Below are 20,620 nucleotides of genomic sequence, written 5' to 3'. Positions count from 1 at the left end.
TTACCCTGAAAATTTAGGGTGAGTGAATTTAGGTGCCTACACAGTTCAGTGGGAGCTTCGTGGATCACATTGGACCAGACTCAGCTGCTTAAATCCAAGATTTAGGCGCTGAAGTACTTGGTGGAGCTGGGGCCTAAGTGACTTGCCCAAGATCACACAGGAAGTCAGTGGCAGAAACAAAATCTGAGCACAAATCTGAGTGACAATCTAGTGCTTTGACCACACAATCAACCTACTCCTCCAAGCTTATACCATAGGCAACAGGACCCCCTCCTTGGAAAGTGATGGATTAAGAGCCACACAGCTTGTTAAGTATGTGTGTGTGTGTGTGGGAGGGGATGTTCAGGCAACAGCCTGTGCCTCCTTCCTTTGTATACCTGGGCAAGGCTGCACGGCATGGGAAACCACGAGGGGGTAAGTGATAGCAACCCTCAACACACACACACACACACACTGAGCAGTCAGCCAGTGTCAGGCAGGCAGCTGGGCTCTTGTGGGAGGCAACTGCAGCTTTAAAACAGCGGCTCCAGTTTCTCACCGGATTGGGGGGTGGGAAAAGTGCCGCAATGGATCTTTTCTTCTTTTCACAACACTCTTCCCTTCAGGACTAATTCTGCGCCGGGGGGAGGGGAGGGGGGGAGACGGGCACCCCAGCAAGACCGATCGCACCCTCCGTGTGTGGGAACTAATTGCTCGGAGCAGCGTTTGTCTGGAGACCCAGGATTTTTTTCCCTGCCTCCAACCTGAAGCGATTTCTCCTGGAACAACTCCTCCCCGTCCCCCCCTCCCCCGCACTCCACCTTTGCCTGCCGGTGACAAGCGTGCAGCCGGGGTTTCATGGAGCTAGGGTTCTGGTTCCTCTTCGGACTGACAGTGACATCGAGCGCAGGTAAAAGGGATTTGAGCTGTCGGTCCCCTGCAGCAGCCGCTCCCCCAGGCAGCAACCAGCCCCCGCAGCTCCGGCTCTTTGGTCACTAGCTAGGCACCCAGATCAGGAGCTCGAGTGAGGCGGAGATTGAAGGGGAAAAAAAATTATCCAGCGCTGCATTAAAGAGACGAAACTGGTCTTTAAAAAAAAAAAAAAAAAAAAAATCTGGCCTCTTCAAGCTCATTAAACCCGGGTAATTAAACTAAGCCTACCATGGACCTGTGCTTTAGTCAGCCACAGCCAGCCTGGTCTCGGTAGCGCTCCACGCCCCCGTGCATTGCTCCCCCGGGGTACAGGGGTACCCCCGCAGCAGACACAGATGGGTGGCTGGGTGGCCCCCGGCCTGGGAGCTTCCTTCCGCCGGGAGCTCAGCCCCTCGCCGAATACATCCCGCTGCAATGGGGAGGGGGCGCCCCTCGCTCCGGGGGTGCAGGCGGGAGGTGGGGAAGGGCCCGCAGCCGGGGTGGGGAGGGAATCAGCCCACCGCGGCTCAGCCTCTCTGCCCTTCCCGCCCTGCAGGCTTCTCGCCGCCCGCGCCTCGCCCCCGGCACCTGGCGGAGAGCGGCAGGAGCCCGAGGTCGCCTGCGCTCCGGGAGCGGGCCGCTGCGGAAAGCCAAGGCCGGGCCGCCGACGGGGGGCTGCCGGCCGGGGACGAGGCCGGCCGCGGCGGAGGGAAGGCGGAGGATGGCCCGGCCGCGGCTGCCGGAGCGCCGCGCCGCAGAGCCAAGCGCTGCACGTGCTACACCTACAAGGACAAGGAGTGCGTGTACTACTGCCACCTGGACATCATCTGGATCAACACCCCCGAGTGAGTGCGGGGCGGGGCGGGGTCCCGGGAGGGAGACCCCGGCGTGGGCAGAGCAGCACCCCAGAAAGGGCTGGGGGAGAGAGACCCCCGGGGGTGGGCAGAGCAGCACCCCAGAAAGGGCTGGAGGAGAGAGACCCCCGGCGTGGGCGGATTAGCACCCCAGAGAGGGCTGGGGGGAGGGAGACCCCCGGCGTGGGCGGATTAGCACCCCAGAAAGGGCTGGGGGAGGGAGACCCCCGGGGAGGGACAGAGCAGCACCCCAGAAAGGGCTGGAGGAGGGAGACCCCCGGGGGTGGGCGGATTAGCACCCCAGAAAGGGCTGGGGGGAGGGAGACCCCCGGGGATGGACAGAGCAGCAGCCCAGAAGGACCCACAGGGTTGGGGCAGGTGGCGCAGCACCTGGAGGGTGGGCATTCCTGGAGGAGTTGGAGCTGGGCTTTAGGGAGCACATGAGGACTGGCTCTCCCAAGAGAGTGAGGCGCAGAGGCTCCGTGGGACGTGGCCATGGCTGGGGAGCGACCCCTTGCCCTGAGTTCCTGGCAGACAAGAAAAGGAAGGGGATGAGGACCCTGTGGAGTGAATCCTTCTCTCCCTTGATGGGGATCGGTCACCCGAATGAGCCTGCCTGGGAAGGGGGTAGTGGGCTCAACTCCCTAGAGTGAGCGAGGCCCCTTCAGGGAGGGAGGAGATGCTCTGTCTTTGAGGAGTAAGGAGATTCCTCCCCTGTGGGGGAGCTGGGAACCAGTACAGCGGAGTGAGAGGGAGCTGAGGGTGTTCTCTTCTTCCCTCCTGGGAATGGTACAGGAGAGCTGTAGGACTACCTCTCAGGGATGAGGTGCTCTGTGGGCCGGGGCACCCTGCCCAGAAGAGGGGAGAGACTAAAGAGAGCCATCCACCAGGTTCTTGCTGCTGCATCCCTCTCCTGCATGACTGCCCCAGCTGCCACTAAGCCATGGCGCCAGTTATGAGGACTCTGAGAGCATGTGACTGTGTGCCAAACATACAGCAGTTCTTGTCCAGGGAGCTAATATCTCAGTGCAGGGAAGACATGACAGCAGCAGCCGTATTTTTAGATTGCACAGTCTTTAGGATTGCCCTCAGAAAGTGCCTAGCACTCTGTAGGTACTACCATAGTCAGACGCTACATAATAATAATAATAATAATAATAAAAAATGAAAAGGGTCATTTGTAGCCCAATGAAATATCCCATCATGTCCTCTGGACTGAAATAAACATATTCAGAAATAATGTTCTGCTCTGAAAAGTGACTCTCTAGAGACTCCCTGTTTGTTGTCTCTCAGTGACCCCAGGGCAAATCTGCTGAGTTTACCAGTAAAAAGATGGCTTTTCTCAGTGCCCACCCTGTCAACTCAGTCTGGGGTCTGGACCCAGTGAAATTCTTTTTGGCTCATTCTTCTTCACAAGTTAGTTGGGATCTGCTTTTGGAACTTGGTGCTGGATTTAGGCATCCCGTCGATGGGACTATCACATGAGGAAGGGCAATCAAGGGTGGAATCAAGCCCTTTGTTAACAATTCTGTTGACGCACAAACTAGAATAGAATCCTCAACTCACCTGCACTAGTTTTGCACAGCTAACAGAAGTATAAGTGTAGTAAAATCTCCTTTGTCACTAAAACAAGTAGATAAAATTTAAGATACACGCAGGGAGCAGATTTGTTGAGCCAGAGGGTGCCATTTTTTACTTTTTCTGTCCATAGCTGTGCATTATCCATGTCACTGACATAGAATTATGCCGGAACTTCAGGAAGTGCCTAATCTCTACTATTGCTGTGACAATAACATAAGCACTTCCAGTCTTCCACTCCACTCTGTGCCTCAACACCGTCTTTTTTTCCACAGTATCTCTCATCACTTTGTTGAGGTGCTGACAAACATATCAACAAAGTGATGGAGAACATCTTACAACATGTGTTGCCACTTTAGCAGTATGCCTGCTGATAAATTAAACAGAGTATCAGACTCATGGCTGAAGTTCCTATACTCAGCACTTAAGAATTAAGTACAGTACACTTAAGAATTCAGAATTAAGTACAGGGCCTCTTTTGTTTTGGTTAATGTTTGCAGTGTGGTGCCCCGCGTGTTAGAGCTCAGGTTGGGTGGAGCTTGCATATGTTCAACAGCAGGATCGGGTACATAGATAGTTAATAGAAAGACCTAGTTCAGGAAGGAGTAACACCGAGCCTACAGCCTCAGCTTCTGACTGGGGGCACTCCTGTCTCCTCAAACAAAAAGTCAGAGAGTCTTACATCTATTCTAAGACCATGTGTGCACTATGAACTAGGAGCGCGATTCCATTGCTCGCACACACATACTCCCGCTAACTCAAACATAAATAGCAGTGTAGCCATGGTAGTAGCAGCAGCAGAGGTATGGTTTAGCTGTTCTGGGTATGTACCCACGATTTTCAGGCAGATTTGAACTCAGCACAGCTAAGCCATGCCTCTGCTGCTACTATCTGTGCTACGGTGGCTCCAATGCCGTTTATATTTGTACTACCTCGATGAGAGCTAGTGTGAGCATGTGTACGCAAACAGAGGAATCACAACTCTAGCTCATAGTATAGATGTAGCCTAAGAGGAATGTTTCATGGGCTGCCTCCTGCTGGCCATCAGATAACATCCCTGTGATAGCCACAACAATTGCACCTTGAAAAAAGTAAGTAGGAAAGAACTTAATGCATTTTTAGCTTTATTTAACTTTAGAAGCTGGAAACAAGTCAGAGGAGCTAACCCCATGTGACCACCCAGCCTTCCACTAATCACAGTTTGGGAACTTTTCCACTAAGATAAACATGCCTTTTTAATTAACTACAAGAACTTTAATTGGTTCAGAATAACAACACTGAAAAAAATAAAGTAATAGCAAAAATGAATGAAACAAGTGGGTCCTGACTTACAGGCTGTATCCAGCACCCATTCCTTCATGAATTCATGAACAAATTCCAGCTGGAGCCATTGTCAATTGACAAGTCTTTTGAACTCTGCCACACTGGAAATGTCTGTCTGCAGTAACCAGACAGTCGCTCACCCCTGTCCTTGAAGCGCCGTACTTCGTCGCCACTTGGCTTAGTTAGGAGTAATCTTAGCTAAATATTTAATCACTTGTATTTAAACCAAGGCTTTACTTGTGAAACATTTAATAACCACTAACTTCATTTTAAATATTTTCCCTACTAGTTTCAAAACTGATTTGAACTTTTTGGTGTTAGATTCTGCACTCCTTTAAGTCAGTGACAAAAGTCCCTTTTCACTCCAATAGGAATAGATTGAGCCGTTGTCTTTGTTTTCTTAGCAACGTGGAAGTTGCCAAGCCAATCTGTGGCCCTCATCAGTGACGTGCGGAGCCCTCAGCCAACCATCAAAGCTGATCAGAGTTGTCAATGATGCATGACATTGTCTGTTTTTGGCCACAGTTGCATGTGGAATCCTCTCCTTGGCCCCAGGTGTGAAGCCTGGTAGCACATTGACCTTGACCTATTCAAAATCAGGTCAGCAGGACTCATGGGTGGCATGGCAAATCAAAACCGAGTCAGCTATAAGAGATGATAGTATAACATTAATAGGGTGGGAGAGTGAAGTAGGAGAATTCTATTTTTTTTTTGTCTTGTGAAGAAAGCAGCAAATGGAGGAAATGTTTAGAATAGAAGTTTGTATTTATAAAATCAAAAGGATTTGATTCATGATTTTCGGACGTGTACAATTTCAACATAAAGACCTATAGTATGCTTCACTTGCATTGATTTACTAGTCTTTCAGGGTAGTTTTTTTTTTTAAATTTACCCTTTGCATCCTACACTTCTTAAACTTCTAGTTTGGGTGATATTTTTAATTTATTCAGTTGAAAATAATGTATCTGCTAATCCAAAGTCCTCAATGTGAACTTGGTGCTTGAATGAGTTTTGGCTTGATACTGAGGAATTTTTAAACCAAGAGTACTTGTTTTTAAATCAGTATTTGAGTCTTTGCATCTATCACTGACTTAAAACAAGTATACATTTTTAAAAACTTCAATTTAAAAATAACCTAGTCAAGTAATTTAAATAGAGCCTAATCCCACAATTATTACTCATGCAAGTAATCCCATTGAACTCAGTGAGACTGTTCATGGTAGGTTTCCAGGGTCAAGCCCTTATTTCTGAAAGATTGGATTTCGCCAATAAGTCAATCATATGGTTTTAATTTAAGAATAGAGAAGGACAACTTACAATAATGAGACAGGATTCAAACAGACCAATATTTTGATAAGACGGCTTTTGCAGTGACAACAACATAAGCACTTCTACTGCATAATTGTCCAGATATTAAACACTCAGGGACTGACTCTCTGTTGTGATACACTGGTGTAAAAAACTGCTGAATTTCCACTCAAGTCCACAGAGTTATACCAATACAAAACTGGTACAGTGAAATGGGAAAATCAGGCTCTTAATGCTTGTATTAAAAAATGCCCAGGAAGTCCAACAACACTGCCCATTGTACGGATCTAGCACTTGTGGCTTTCAGTTTGAGGGCTGATTTCTGACCTTAGCAGAATGGCTAAAGTTTTATGCAAATAATGAGGGCTTGTCTACACTTACCTCGGCGATTCGGTGGCAGTCGACCGGAGTTACGCAAACTATGCAAGAAACTTGTGTAACTCCCATCGACTTCTGTGCTTCTCTTCTGCATGCTGTCGACGCAGCACTATGCCACTTGAGAAGGTGGTTCTAATATGTTGATTTCTGGATTGACTGAGCGGGTCTTCACTGACTGCTCAGTCGATCCAGATAAGTCGATCTGATGACGGTGAATTTGCCGCCATCAGTGAAGACATAGCCAGAGTTAACGTGAACATTTTCAAATATTGGCATATAAGCATCAGTTTTAGCTTATGGTGAGCACCCTGTGTCCCAAACAGTGGCAGGGTTAGGCCATGGAGCTGCACAAATCACTTATCCCTCTCTAACACCCCTTATTTACGGTTTTATCCTCCCTATATACACATGCTGCCAAATTCCCCCCCATCCCCCAAGCTCATTTCTTTGCCTATCTCTTGCAACAGAAGATCTTTTAAACATTGTTTTAACATATTCAAAACAGATCTGATCTTGGCGACTCCTCCTGCTCCTCTGTCCCTAGGGAGATGGTTGAGGTTTCAATAAAAACAGCGCTAGAGGTAAAAACTGCCCTTGGTTGGCACTCTGTCACTTAAAAAAACCCTCCCATGCTGTGCGGAGAAGCAACTTAGATCAGCAAGTAGGGAAATGTCGGAGGGCAGAAAATTGCAGAGTTTCTAGGCTCTGACCCTGCAGACCCCCCACGTTATGTAAGAGAGCAAGAGAGTGTGTCTGACTGTCTGGACTTGTCAATGAACTACCGGGGTCAGTTCAACCCTCAGAGCAAGCTTGTGTCATTTTGATACTTCTGTAGTCTTATTTGCTGGAAATGGTGAGAGAATTAGAGGGAAAGGAGGGAGTCCTAAATGAAAGTCACAGCAGGATGCAGCAATTAATGTCCTTATGGACAAAGGTTACATGGCAAAACCATTATGAAAAGCTAGTATATGCTACACACTGAGGAGATCTGTTACTTAGTAATGATAGAATTGCTTTAGGATTCTGTATTCTCTGTCAAGTGATTAATTTTATCTTGCTCAGATATGTAATTAAAGATACTGAATCTCTCTCAACCGAAAGAACCACTTTTTAGCAATACTCACTGACTTACAGGCTCGGTTATAAAATTTACCCATGGAATAACAGAGAAGATACCAAAGTCTGTTCTATGTTAGATCTTTAAAACTTTGAATGGCCCCTTATATTTTGAAGGGAGCTGAACATGTGCATTCAAAGGCAATGTGTGGTCCAATAAATAGATTGTCTGTAGAGTTATTTAAGCTCATTGGGGATGTGCTGAATAGGCTAAATTTGCCTGGGCCCCTCCGGTTATGTTAGTAAAAGAACAAAAGGTGACTTGATGCAGTGTGAAAGTATCATCATGCAGAAAAAATACTAGGTATTAAAAGGATAATTATTGTAGCAGAGAAAACATAACAAGAACCGATGGCTGGAAGTTAAAATCAGACAAATTAACATTAGAAACAAGACAAACATTTTTACCAATGCGGTAATTAATCATTGGAACAAACTCCCAGGAGAAGTAGTAGATTTTTCATCACTTGAAGTGTTCAAATCCAGACTAGATGCCTTCTGGAAGATCAGCATGATGTAAACACAAGTTACTGGGGTCGGTACAGGAGTACTGTAACTGGATGAAAGTCTCTGGTTTGTGTTATACAATAAATCAGGCTAGATGATCTAATGATCCCTTCAGCCTTTAAAATATGAATTTATGGATTGGCAGGGTTGCATGGGTGTAGTTAAAGGCAGAATTTTTGGCCTAATATTTCTATGCTTGCTGCCTTGTCCTGAACGTCGGTACTTATCCGATATTTCCTCCGTGGTTGGCAGAGTGCAAACATAGCTTAGTGGTCTGCCCTTTTAATGTTCACGAAGGGTTTCGCAGAGGATCAGGCCAGCAGCATCTCACAAGCATGTGGTGAAACATTCTTGTCACTTAATAAGGGACACATGGTCTGATTCATACAATGTTAGTGAATCAGATATTGACTGCCATTTAAGAGTATGATCTGTGCTTGGCTAACAGTTCCAGCTTGTTCTTCTGTTAAATTATGCTTCCTGAGCTGGCAGGATGGCACCCACTTCTAGGGGTGAGAAAGGGTAATTGGGTATTTGCTTTCCATACACATTCAGTCTTTAGTCTGTTTGCTGAGACTGTCATCAGCCTGTTGTGGAGTGAACATTAATATACTAGGAGCTGGATTGACAGCAACAACTGATTCCACATTCCGTAGGCCTCTAATAGCTATCAGATCTTAATCACCTTCATTCACGACTTACTTAGGTCAGCTTCAAAATAGCAATCCAGAAATGGAATGGGTCCAAACCCTGTTAGTTTATTTATCCATCCTGTTCCCTGTTAGCCAAAATTTTGCTCCACATAAAGAGGACATGACCTCTTGGGATACCGTCATGACAGAGAAGACTCCTGTGCGGTTTGTCTCAAACTGCTGTTGTAATAGGATGTCACACTGACTCTCTATTATATCATTTCCCACATACCATTCTCTTGTTATATTCCACACCAGAGGTGACTGGAGGATGGCGGTGGTTGAAGCTACACCCCAGACATACTGCAGTCTGTAAACCTTATGGATATGGAATTGTTTTAAATGTAAACTGCTATTAGCATTACAGTGTATAAAGAGAACTGTTTTTATTATTAGTTAAGCAGACTGTGACTTACTTGGACACTGTAGAAAACACAAAATGCAGCTATGAAACCTCAGTTCAGGAAATCACTTATGCATGTTTAATTTTAAGCTCATGAGTAGTCCCAGGGAAGCCAAGTAAATTTAAACATACACTTAGATTCTTTTTGCTGAATCAGAATTGATGTTACTAACCCAAAGACCTAACAATCTAAACACACAGTTTCAGCCCCAGAGAGCATGACAGCAGAGTCAAACATATATACACAGCCAGAAAAGACTGAAATGATCACCAGTTCTTTTGGCTTGTGCATACACACATTCATTGTTTAAATGGCTATGCAGGCAAATGCTGGCTGCGTGCTGATCCTAGAGGGGTGTGCCTCTTATCTTCCCCAAGCCATCTTTAGTTCACGCGTTTGAATTATTTTAATTTGCTTTCATGTTTTAGAGCAAATGATGGGTTATTTAACTTAATTTAAGCAGCATTAAGCATTTTTCTGGGTTCCTTATTCTTTTATCTTTAACAACAGCCCTGTGATGTATGCCGTGAGTGGCAGAATACCAAGTTAACATCAATTATGACAGAGCTAATGCTCAGACAGACAGACAGACAGACAGACAGACACACACACACACACACACACACACACACACCCCCCCCCAACCATATCTGGTATTAATGAGGAACCTGAACCCTTGTGTTCCCAGCACTTGAATTAGAAGTTTGGATACTGATTCAGAGTCACACTAAGTGCCCTGGGCCCCTTTCCACATATTTATTAACTGACAAGTGCATTTGGTTTATATAACAGTGCAAGTTAATTTAGTAGTATTACTATAGTTATCAATGTCATCATATTACTGAAGTTCAGTATTCCATACACAGGTACAATTTGCTTCCGTAGTCTTGTGTGATGTGACAGTCCATGCAAATCAATTCTTGTTGGATTTGACACCAGGCACCAGTGCTAAAACTCACAACTGAATCAGCCTATCTAAAATGGTAAACCGATACAGAACATCTCAGCATTCCCCATCCTTCCATTAATCCACCATAACCAATGGCAAAGCACAGCTCAGGATCCAATCACCCAACATTACAACCCTTTTGTATTCAAGACTCCTATCCATTTAGTAGGAACTCTTCACATGGAAGAAGTGAGGAATCAGGCCCACCTAATTTTGTCTTAAATTAAAGGGTATAGATTTCACACAGCTGTTAAGAATTCATCTCAGCTTCCAATCCGATATATTTCCATATAACATTGTTCACACAGAATATCCTAGTGTTTTACAGTGAGCTGTCAGATGCTTGACATGCTGTTAGGTAATGTTTTCAAAAGTGACTTAGGAGTCTCATTTCCCTTGACTTTTATTAAATCTTAGGCCCTTACCTGCTTGTCGCTTTTGAACATGGGACTTAGGCTCCTGAATCACTTAGTCACCACTGCCTGTCATCTTGCATCATGAAGTAGAACAATCTAATTTCAAACAGATAATAGCATTTGTCTGGGGCAGAAGGGATATTTGGGAATTTAGGCTTGTCCTCTTTTGTGATTGGTGGAATGTCATTGTGTCCTTTCCTGGGAGTAGAGGAAAGTTTCAGCATTCTGTAATAGAAACAGATGAGCAGAAAGGATGAATTCATCACTGGCTTGGTTAAAATAAAGAAAAAAAAAAAGATGTTTTTCCAATATAGTACTGTGGCTGTATCTGGCACTTTAAAGACAGCTAAGAACTGGTGTCCCTGCCCATAGGAAATTAATGTTTTAATTTTGAAAAAAGCTTTTGAAAACAAAATAATGGGTCCGATTCTCATGTCTGCTACAGCCCCTTTAAACTGCTAGAATGGTGTAAAGGTGAACTAGAGTAAACAGGAGTTTGGCCTTATTGTTTATTATTCTTGTAATGTCTCTTCCTTATTTTTACTGGGGGTTTTTTGGCAAAAGAATGGCTATTAGAGTATGGGAGATTTATTACTCTACTGCATTTACCTATATCAAGTTTGAGCTGTATCTTGCTGACATTACCCACATGTTTATTTAAGTCTTAGCGAGACAAGGTGCGGGAGGTGGTATCTGAAGAAGAGCCCCAAGTAGCTGAAAATCTGGTCTCTCTCACCAACAGAAGTTGGTCCAATAAAAGGTATTACCTCACCCACCTTGTCTCTCTAGTACCTTGGGACCAACATGGTTACAACACCACTGCAAACAACATTTAAGTCTATGAGAGTTTTGCCTGGGTACGCTCAGTAAGGATCATGTTGTCCATCCACATGTGCATGTCCTAATGTAGTCTGTATGACAGAAGCAGAAAGATTAAAGGGGAATAAACCACACAAACTATTAAAAGTAAATAATGAAGAGATCATGGACTCTGTGTGGCCATACCCATTGGTAAAACTGCAGGCAAAACAAAAAGCAGATAATCCTTATTGGAATTCACTAGTTCCTTTTGACTGATTGGAGACTTTTTTTTTTTTTTTTTTAAATTATTTTCAGTTAGAAATTGTTGAGAACAATCAAGCTAAATTATAAGTTTAACAGTTCTTTTTGTAAATCCCTAACCATAAAAATTGTAATATTTTGAATGCATGGATTCTGAACAAATGTTCCTGTTCAAAACAGGTATGTTTCAAATGAGGATAGATTTGTTGGATATAATAATTCGCTTCTATCATTATTATCTTTTATAGTGCACATACTGGGTAGATTTTTAGGGCCCGGTTTTTAACCAGGTCTGGTGAGCAATTGTGCATGAACAAGGTGTGTCTAATTTGCATGTGCAATTATTGTAGTGGTATGTAAAATTGCACCTGATTTTACTGGTGTGTGGGCATTTTCAGTGGTTACTAATTTTTATAAATCTTGCCTTTAAAGTATACTTCAACAAATTGTGCTATTAGTTGTAAGGATTCTCTCTCTTTGGAGGGACAAGTATTTCCCCCCTGCATATTTAAACCAAGTAGGGTTGTTTTTGTTTGTTGATTTAAACAAAGATCTGTGCTTGTTCAAATCCATTATTTAAAATCATTATTTACTCCAAGTTCTTTTTTATCCTTCCCATTGTTGGAAGCTGTTTGAGCGGCATCTGTTTGCAACTTTGCAATAAAGCGGTTATGAGACCCTGAGAGACAGAAATTAATTTCTCATGCCTTGATTTTGACCTGGGCTTTTCAGTGTCATGGAAGGGGGGGGTGGGAGACATAACATTTGGCTGATCCTTCTTATTCACTGATGTTATAATAGTTATAGGAAAACAAGCGGATCTGAGATATGTTTATATTTAGGGCTTTTGTAATCTCTGCCTGTGAAACTAAGATTTCTAAAGTGGTTTTCAGTCTCTGGATTCAGGCTTTATCCAGTTTAAACTTTTAGCATCTTCAGTCAAAGCATGAGAGCCTCTTCTTTAGCAAACTCTGTTTAGGAAAAAAAAATCTCAGAGTGATACCGCAAAGCATGTGAAGCTTTATGGGTCCCTCTAAATTGTAGACATCACGTTCAATGATTTTCCTTGTAAAGCTGGACAAAGTAACTGAATGGTTTGACTGCTAGTATGTAGAGACCACTGCCTATCAGGCTCACCAATATTGTCTTGTTGTTTCCTTACACTCCCTTGTCTGTCTATATTTATCTGTTGCCTCTTGTCTTGTACTCAGACTGTAAGCCCCTTAGTGCAGGGACAATCTTTTTGTTCTGTGTTTGTATAGTACAGTGGAGACTTGGTTCATGACTAAGACTCTTAGCCACTATGGTTATACAAATTAGAAAACAACAACATAACAGAGTGAATGGTTTTCTCATTTATTAATTGTAATTGCCAAGTATGGCCCAGTGAAAGATGCCTTTCAATTCTTATTGACACATATACTGCCATTCATTTACCACTAAGGGCTATGCATGCTAATTTTCAGGATTAGGTGTTAGAAAAACCAGTGAAATACATACCTCCCCTGCCAACCAACTGCTTGAAAGTGTTTCAGCAATGGAGTTTAATTGCACAATCCTTTGACTTCTCAAATATGGTCCCTTTAGGCTAAGATATAAACAGTTTTGTCTTTCCCATGCCTGTGCTAAGTTTTAAAATGTGTATGCTGAGGATGGGTGGAATGAACCAGATTCAATATCAGCATCCCAGCCTGCGTTAATTGAGTTGATGTCATCTTAGCCTGTAGTAACAACAACGAGAGTTCTGGAGCACTTTAAAGACTAACAAATTTAATTTCAGCAGGCATAAGCTTTCGTGGGCTTCAGCCCACTTCCTCAGATGCAGTTGGTAGAAATAATACAGCAAATATTGGCCACATATACATATCCAAAGGCATAGACAACAATGGGGTAGGTGGATGAAAGCCGGGTACTTGAGGCTGAACAACAACCATTGAGTAGGAGGTGAGAATGGCTGAGCAAAGCAATTTACCTCTTGTAATGAGAGAGCCATTCCAAATCCCTGTTTAAACCCAGTTTGAATGTGTCAAGTTTGCAGATCATTTCTAACTCAGCAGTTTCTCTTTGAAGTCTGTTTTTGAAGTTTTTTTGGAGAAGTATAGCAACTTTCAGGTCAGAGACAGAGTGTCCTGGGAGATTGAAGTGTTCTCCGACTGGTTTATGGATGTTGTTATTTTTTATGTCTGATTTGTGTCCATTTATTCTTTTGCATAGTGACAGTCCAGTTTGGCCAATGTACATGGCAGAGGGGCATTGCTGGCACATGATGGCATATATAACATTAGTGGATGTGCAGGTGAATGAGCTCCTTATGGTGTGATTGATGTGGTTAGGACCAGTGATGCTGTCACTAGAGTCTATGTGTGGGCAGAGCTGACAACGGGGTTTGTTGCAGGGATAGGTTCCTGTATTGGACTTCTTGTAGGTTGTATGGTTGCTGGTGAGTATTTGCTTCAGGTTGGGGGGATGTCTGTAAGCCAGGATGGGTGTGTTGCCCACTGCCTGAGCCAGAGACTGATCTACAAGCTATCCCAGCAGATGATCTTTAATGATGTGTTGGAGAGATTTTAACTGGGGACAGTAGGTGATGACCAGTGGTGTTCTGTTGTTTTCTTTGTTGGGTTTGTCCTGTAGTAGGTGACTTCTGGGTACCTGTCTGGCTCTGTCAATTTGTTTCTTCACTTCTCCAGGTGGGTATTGTCGTTTTAAGAATGTTTTATGGAGATCCTGTAGGTGTTTGTCTCTGTCTGAGGGATCGGAGCAAATCCGGTTGTATCTTAAGACTTGGCTGTAGACAATGGATCATGTAATGTGTCCAGGGTGAAAGCTGGAGGCATAAAGATACGTATTGCGGTCAGTTGGTTTTCAGTATAGGGTGGTACTAATGTGACCATCCTTTATTTTTATTGCAGTGTCCAGGAAGTGAACATCAGGAAGCCTGTAGTGAACATCTGCCTATGTCACTTTCAAATTCAAACTCCTTCGTCCTCACCCAAATAACTCTGCCTTGATTTCACCCCAGAACTCCTCTCCCTCCCTGAGTTCCTCCAGTTTCTCCTAACTGTCCCTTGTCTCTTTCTCCTAGTCTCTGTGCATGCAATTTTCCATATCTCCCCTTAAGCTTGGAGCAGCCTCCCATATCCTGTGTGGCTGGGCTTACTCCCTCTGCTCCTTAAAACCCTCTGCTTGCCTGAAGCCTTTCTGATCCTCACCTTCTGTTTTCAGACTCCCCTCTCCCCTTGATCTAGCTAGACTGTAATCTCAGGGTCTTTTTGTTGGGCCAGTTGCCTGCATCGTAGTGGCAGGAGCCAGAATCTCCACCTAGGGTTTCAAGCCTGTTGCGGGAACCACCTCCGATACCTGAGAACGGAAGGGGACCCCTCCAGCTAATGGTGCCATCAACACTAGAAGCATTTCAGGAGGCTTGGGGCCATATGGCCCTACCAGTGCCCCCCTCCACAGGACCTTCTCAGCACTGGAGTCAGTGAAGGCTCCTGTCTCCAGGGGAAAACCCACGATGGGCCCACCACATTGGAGATTCGACAGGTGCTACTCCCCTGAATCCTGGCGCTGGTCCAGAACACCGCGGCCCTGGTCTCCCGCTCAGCAAAGGTCTCCTTTGTGGCACTGGTCTCCAACAGCGCGTTCCTGGTCCCCGGCACCAAGCTGCATATCTCTGGAGGGGCATCGCCGATCTCGGTCGCCCCAGTATCAGTCTTCATTCTCTCGACATTGGTTGCCGATGATGTGGCAACGGACAGATCTCCTGACACTGATCCCCAGCGCCCCATTTCCCGATGCCAGGCCTTTCGCCACACTATCCGCACTCCTCACCAGAGCAACACAGCTCCCAGGAAGCCCAAAGCCGATCTTCCTCCCTGCGGTAGTGTTCCCTGGTACCATACTGTAGCCAGGTGGAAACGGTGTCTACTCTGCCTTGGTCCCCAAGGGAAGATCCATCCTCCTTGGACTTGGAAGGGGAATCCAGCCCTCAAGTCTGAGAACACTGTCCTTCAGGTGCACAAGTTTTTGGTGCAGGTCCCACAGTGGCAGGCTGACCCCAGGGACAATGGCCAGTCCAGTGGCCATGCTGGAATCCATGGGGGATCTCCATGGTACCAGGACTTTACTCATACCAATCATCTGAGAAGCGGTCTGTGGCACTGACTGCCCTGGAACAGGGTCAAGATTCGGCTTCCGACCCTGGCACTGGACCAGAAGACCCAGTGACAGGGGCACCTCATAAGAGGAGGAAATGCTACTCCCTCCACCAGTGCTACCATCATCCTCATCGTCCCCGGACAAAGCGGTTCTTGGCTCTCGCCTTACCCCCAATCCCACTGGATGACTTTTGGGCCCACCAGGAACTTCTTAAAAGGGTTGCCTTTCGTTTGGGCCTAGAGACTGAGGAATTCTCAGAGCCCATAGACTGGCCGGTGCAGCAGCAACCAGCACAGCCTGGGTTGCGTTACCAGTGCACCAGGAGGTGCTTTAGATGGTCAAGGCCCTATGGCAGAACCCATCCTCGCTGCCCCCAACATCAAAGAGAACCAAAAAGAAACATTACATCCTGGCCAAGGGATTTGAATACCTCTTCTCACCTCCACCCCCGGGCTCCCTGGTGGTGGCAGCCAGGAACGAGCAAGATAGGCAGGGCCAGGCATGCTTGACCCCCAAAAATAAGGGCTCAAAGAAGCTGGATCTGTTCGGAAGAAAGATTTATTCCGCAACCAGTCTTCAGTTCAGAATCTCCAATCAGCAAGCTTTGCTGGGGAGATAGATATTATATCATCTGGAACTCCTTGGCAACATTCAAGGATTTGTTGCCACAGAAGTCTGGACAGGAGTTCACCTTTATCTTAGAGGAGGGCAAAGCTGTAGCCACAGCTTCCCTGCAAGTGGTGTTGGATGGGGCGGGTTCAGCAGCAAAGTCGATGGCCGCTGCAGTGTCCATGTCCAGATGTTCCTGGCTGTAGTCCTCTGGGTTTTCCAGGAGGTGCAGCAATCAATACAGTACCTTCCCTTCAGGACTGCACCCAAACTATTAAAGGTTCACCTGGTGGCCATTTCGGCCTTCCACCCTCTGATCCAAGATAGATCAGTCTTTTCCCATGACTTGACAATCAGGTTCCTAAAAGGGCTTTACTCTCAAGTCAGGGATCCTATACCTCCTTGGGACCTGAGCCTAGTTCTGTAAAGACTCATGGGTCCCCCCTTTGAACCTTTGGCTACCTGTTCTCTGCTGCTGCTGCTCTCTTGATGGCGGTGACCTCAGCAAGAAGGGTCTCAGAGATCAGTGAGTGCTGACTGAGAGCACTTTGGAACCGCCACATATAGTGTTTTATAAAGACAAGGTCCAGCTGCAACCCCACTCGGCCTTCTTGTTGAAGGTGATGTCACAGTTTCACAACAGCCAGGACATATTCCTCCCGGTGTTCTTCCCAAAACCACACAGATCTAGTGAGGAACATAGGTTGCACACTCTGGATGTTAGACGAGCCTTGGACTTCTACATCGAAAGGACTAAACTCTTCCGCAGGTCAGCACACCTCTTTATTGCAGTGGCGGAAAGAATGAAAGGCCTGCTGGTCTCCTCCCAGAAGATTACCTCGTGCATAGCCTCTTGCATCACGTTCTGCTACGAACAGAAAAAAGGTATCTCCACCAGCGATTGATCGTTACAGCCCACTCTACCAGGGCTCAAGCTTCATTGGCAGCCTTCTTGGCGCAGGTGCCGAACCAAGACATCTGCAGTGCCGCTACCTGGTCCTTGGTCCATACCTTCGCGTCCCATTATGCCATCACCCAGCAGGCCCGAGATGACGCCCGCTTCAGCAGAGCAGTGTTGCAAACAGCAGATCCATGGACTCCGGGCCCACCTCCAGAGATACTGCTTGTGAGTCACCTAACATGGAATCGACATCAGTAGGCACTCGAAGAAGAAAAAGCGATCACTAATCTTTGTAACTGTTGTTCTTAGAGATGTGTTGCTCGGGTCCTTTCCGTGACCTGCCCTCCATCCCTGCCGTCAGAGTTGATGGCAAGAAGGAACTGAGGGGGCGCATGGCTGGCAGACCCTCATATACCGGCACATGAGCGCGGGGCTCCAGAGGGTGCCAGAGTAGGCCCTACGGACACCCCTAAGGCAAAAATCTCTGGTAGCCGTGCACGTGAGCACGCACGCACCTAACATGGAATGGATATGAGCAATACATCTTGAAGAACAACAGTTACCCAAAGCTTCACAAGTAGAGAAAAAATGGTTACTAACCTTTTGTATGTCATTTCACTAGGTAATAGCCTGTGCATGTGTGTGTGTGTTTGTGTATTTTTTTGAAATTGAAGGTTGTGGCCTTTAGGAAAAAATACATCTGTGATTTATTCCTGTATAACATTCTAAACACTGCTGTGGTGCAATTACCATGCATTCCCATAGCATGTTTTTGTTGGAGGAATTCTATTCCCTTGACACACAAGTTAGTTGATATCTGTGGCATATTGGTCATGGATAGTTCTACCCTCAGTCACAGTGAACACCTTTTCCCTCGAAGTCAGTCAACTGGCCCACTGCCAGATTCCCAGAGACTGAAAAATGAGGGGGGCGAGGGTGCGGATGGGAGGAAGTATTTATTTTCCCCTGGAGTGTTTGCCCTTTTGGATGCTAGTTCTGATTCTTATGTTCCCATTCTCACGTTACACTTGTATGTTGCAGTCTTGTTTTGCAATCTCTCAGTCTTGTCTATTTGGATCGTACGCTCTTCAAAACAGGGACTTTCTTAGTAAGTGTTTGTACTTTTGTTTAACGCAATGGGCAACCACTAGTCTTAGTTACTTTATGTGCTGTTATACAATACTAGACTACTCATGGGATCTCATTGGAGTCAATTAGGTTTCATGGGTGCAAATGAAAGCCCAGTGTGGGTAAATATTTTCTTGATGCAGTGGTAAATCAGTGTGGTTTTCAATATCTAGGTACTCTTATTTGATGGTTTGTTGGTTGCCTTCTAAGGATATAGCATATAATTCCCGAGTCTGATACCTTTTTAGATGCTAGCCTAAATGAAACATACTTTCACATTACTTGGGAAAGCCCCAATGACTGTTCTCATGATATCTGATTTAGGTAATATACCTGTGCTGGTGGACCTGCTTTATGTTGTAGTTTTGCTTGAATGCATTTTTGCGGCAATGATATTTTTTTAAACATCTTGATAAAATGGTTCGTTCCTGTATTGGGTTTACCATTGTGGGCCACATATGCAGCTCTCCATGTGTTATGTGGACCACATCCATACAATATATATACTACATGTATGCCCCTGAGGAGATCACATGAGCTGTGTACTGATGGGACTGCAAGTAGCTCACAGGCTGTGAGTTGAGAACCACTGGGTTATGGGATCCTGCCCTTTCTCCTGATGTCTTTGGGGGTGGGAGTAGGGGAAGCTCTTTGTTTGAGAACATTCTTTGAATGCTACTGGGAAGGGGTTGCTGGTGGAGAAATTGTTATTAAATTTGCATTCCGAGTAACTTCCTTTTATTAAAAAAGCAAATAAATTTATGGGCTAGCTGAAACAGGATTATTTTAGTCTCAATTCTGTTGTTAAATTGGCTATTCTTGAGAGTCCATGCCAGTAAGGTACAGGTATCCAGGTATGTATGTATATATAAAGGTACAGGTCTATATTTTCATTATAAACAGACACTAAAGGAAAAATAACTATTGAGCCTGACCTCACACTCCTTATGAAGTCAATGCTCTGCTTGCAACTCATAGTTAAGGGCGATATTCAGAATAACATGACTTAATAAAGGCTACTGAGGGAATCAAATCTAAGATTAGAAATTGAGGTTTCCTGTCTGACAGTCTCACATTCAGACCTCACTGCCACTCCCATTACCCTTATCAATTAAGATTCCTAAGTCTGCAACACTAAAAATGAATGGAACATTTCTGTCAGATTGCAAAACATATCACTGGTAGTCAGGGATTTGCTTTCCAGCTGGGAAGGGAGCGATTCCTCCATGCCTCTCCTGAAAACAAAGTTTACAACATTTCAACCAAAAGGCTTTCATTATGCTAAAGGAATTGTAGTTCATGCTGTACACAGAACAATCACCTCTGACCTCACCACCCAGCAATAGACTGTTTCATACTGGTCTCAAAATTAAATGATAACTGTAAACATCCCCAAAACCAAAACCAGCACTAAGGGTCCCCAACCTTTTCTTCTTGCCTGGATTTTGGGATAAAGGCACATGATTTTCTGATGGTGTACTCAGCACTTTCTGAAAAATCAGGCCTCTAAAGTAGAGCTGGTCAGAAATTTTTCAATGAATCATTTTTGTCAAAAAATGCCAGTTTGTTGGAATGAAAACTGTTCAAAACAGGGTTGGGTTTGATGAATTTCCCAGCTTAAAAAAAAAAAAAAAAAAAAAAAAAAAGAAATTTTTGAAATTGTCCAAAAAATGGGCACTTTCAAAACACAAAATTCCATTTATTTGGTTAAAAATGACTTTTCATTTTGAAATTTAGGATAACAAGACTGAAAAGAATTTTAAAAAGTCAAAATTGAAACTAAATATTTAGAAGTTATTGAAACATTTGATTAACCCATAATGAAAAATTTTCAATTTGTTTGGTTTGCAAATATTTCTGAGATTTCAACTTTTTGTTCCAATGCGAGACTGGAAAAAATGTCAAACTTTCAAATATTTATGGGACCTTTTCCTGCCCAGCTCTAGTATGAATTGGGCTCTCAAAAACAGAGGCAGCCAAAAATCACTAGTCATTTTTAGAAAAGGTGGCCTAGTATATTAGTTGACACATCCTCTGTCTGGGGATCTAACTTCCTGTACCACGGGGGGGAGGGGAGGGTAACTTGGATGTGTCTTTCCTATTTTCTAAAGACTATGATATGTAGCATTTACACACAATCTTGTTAAATGTGGCACGAATCCTAGCACTTCTTCCCCATTTATCAGCAAAACATAATAGCAGACACAGCATACGAGGATGCTAAGCTATCTCAGGAATGAGAGAAGGAGAACACAACACAGAAATTAAAATCCTTCTTACCTGGAATAGAGGAAAGAGCAGCAGTTAGCCACTTGAAGTAGCCATTTTAGGGCTGCCCAGACT

At 44.7% G+C, this 20,620-nt stretch overlaps 1 protein-coding gene across 1 annotated transcript in view; it reads left to right on the top strand.

Moving 5' to 3' along the window:
• Positions 1-665: 665 nt before the first annotated feature.
• Positions 666-20,620, top strand: part of EDN3 (endothelin 3) — a 30,339-nt gene continuing 10,384 nt past the window's right edge. Inside the window, exons 1-2 of the mRNA XM_067554621.1 lie at positions 666-889; positions 1,448-1,736. Of these exons, the coding sequence (XP_067410722.1) occupies positions 838-889; positions 1,448-1,736 (341 nt within the window). The 5' untranslated portion in view covers positions 666-837. The remainder of the gene's footprint in view (positions 890-1,447; positions 1,737-20,620) is intronic.

The sequence above is a fragment of the Emydura macquarii genome, unplaced genomic scaffold (assembly GCF_026122565.2).
Source record: "Emydura macquarii macquarii isolate MOO-44397 ecotype Brisbane River unplaced genomic scaffold, CSIRO-AGI_Emac_v2 contig_1483, whole genome shotgun sequence".
NCBI lineage: Eukaryota > Metazoa > Chordata > Testudines > Chelidae > Emydura > Emydura macquarii.
This window is presented reverse-complemented; position numbering and strand designations above follow the sequence as displayed.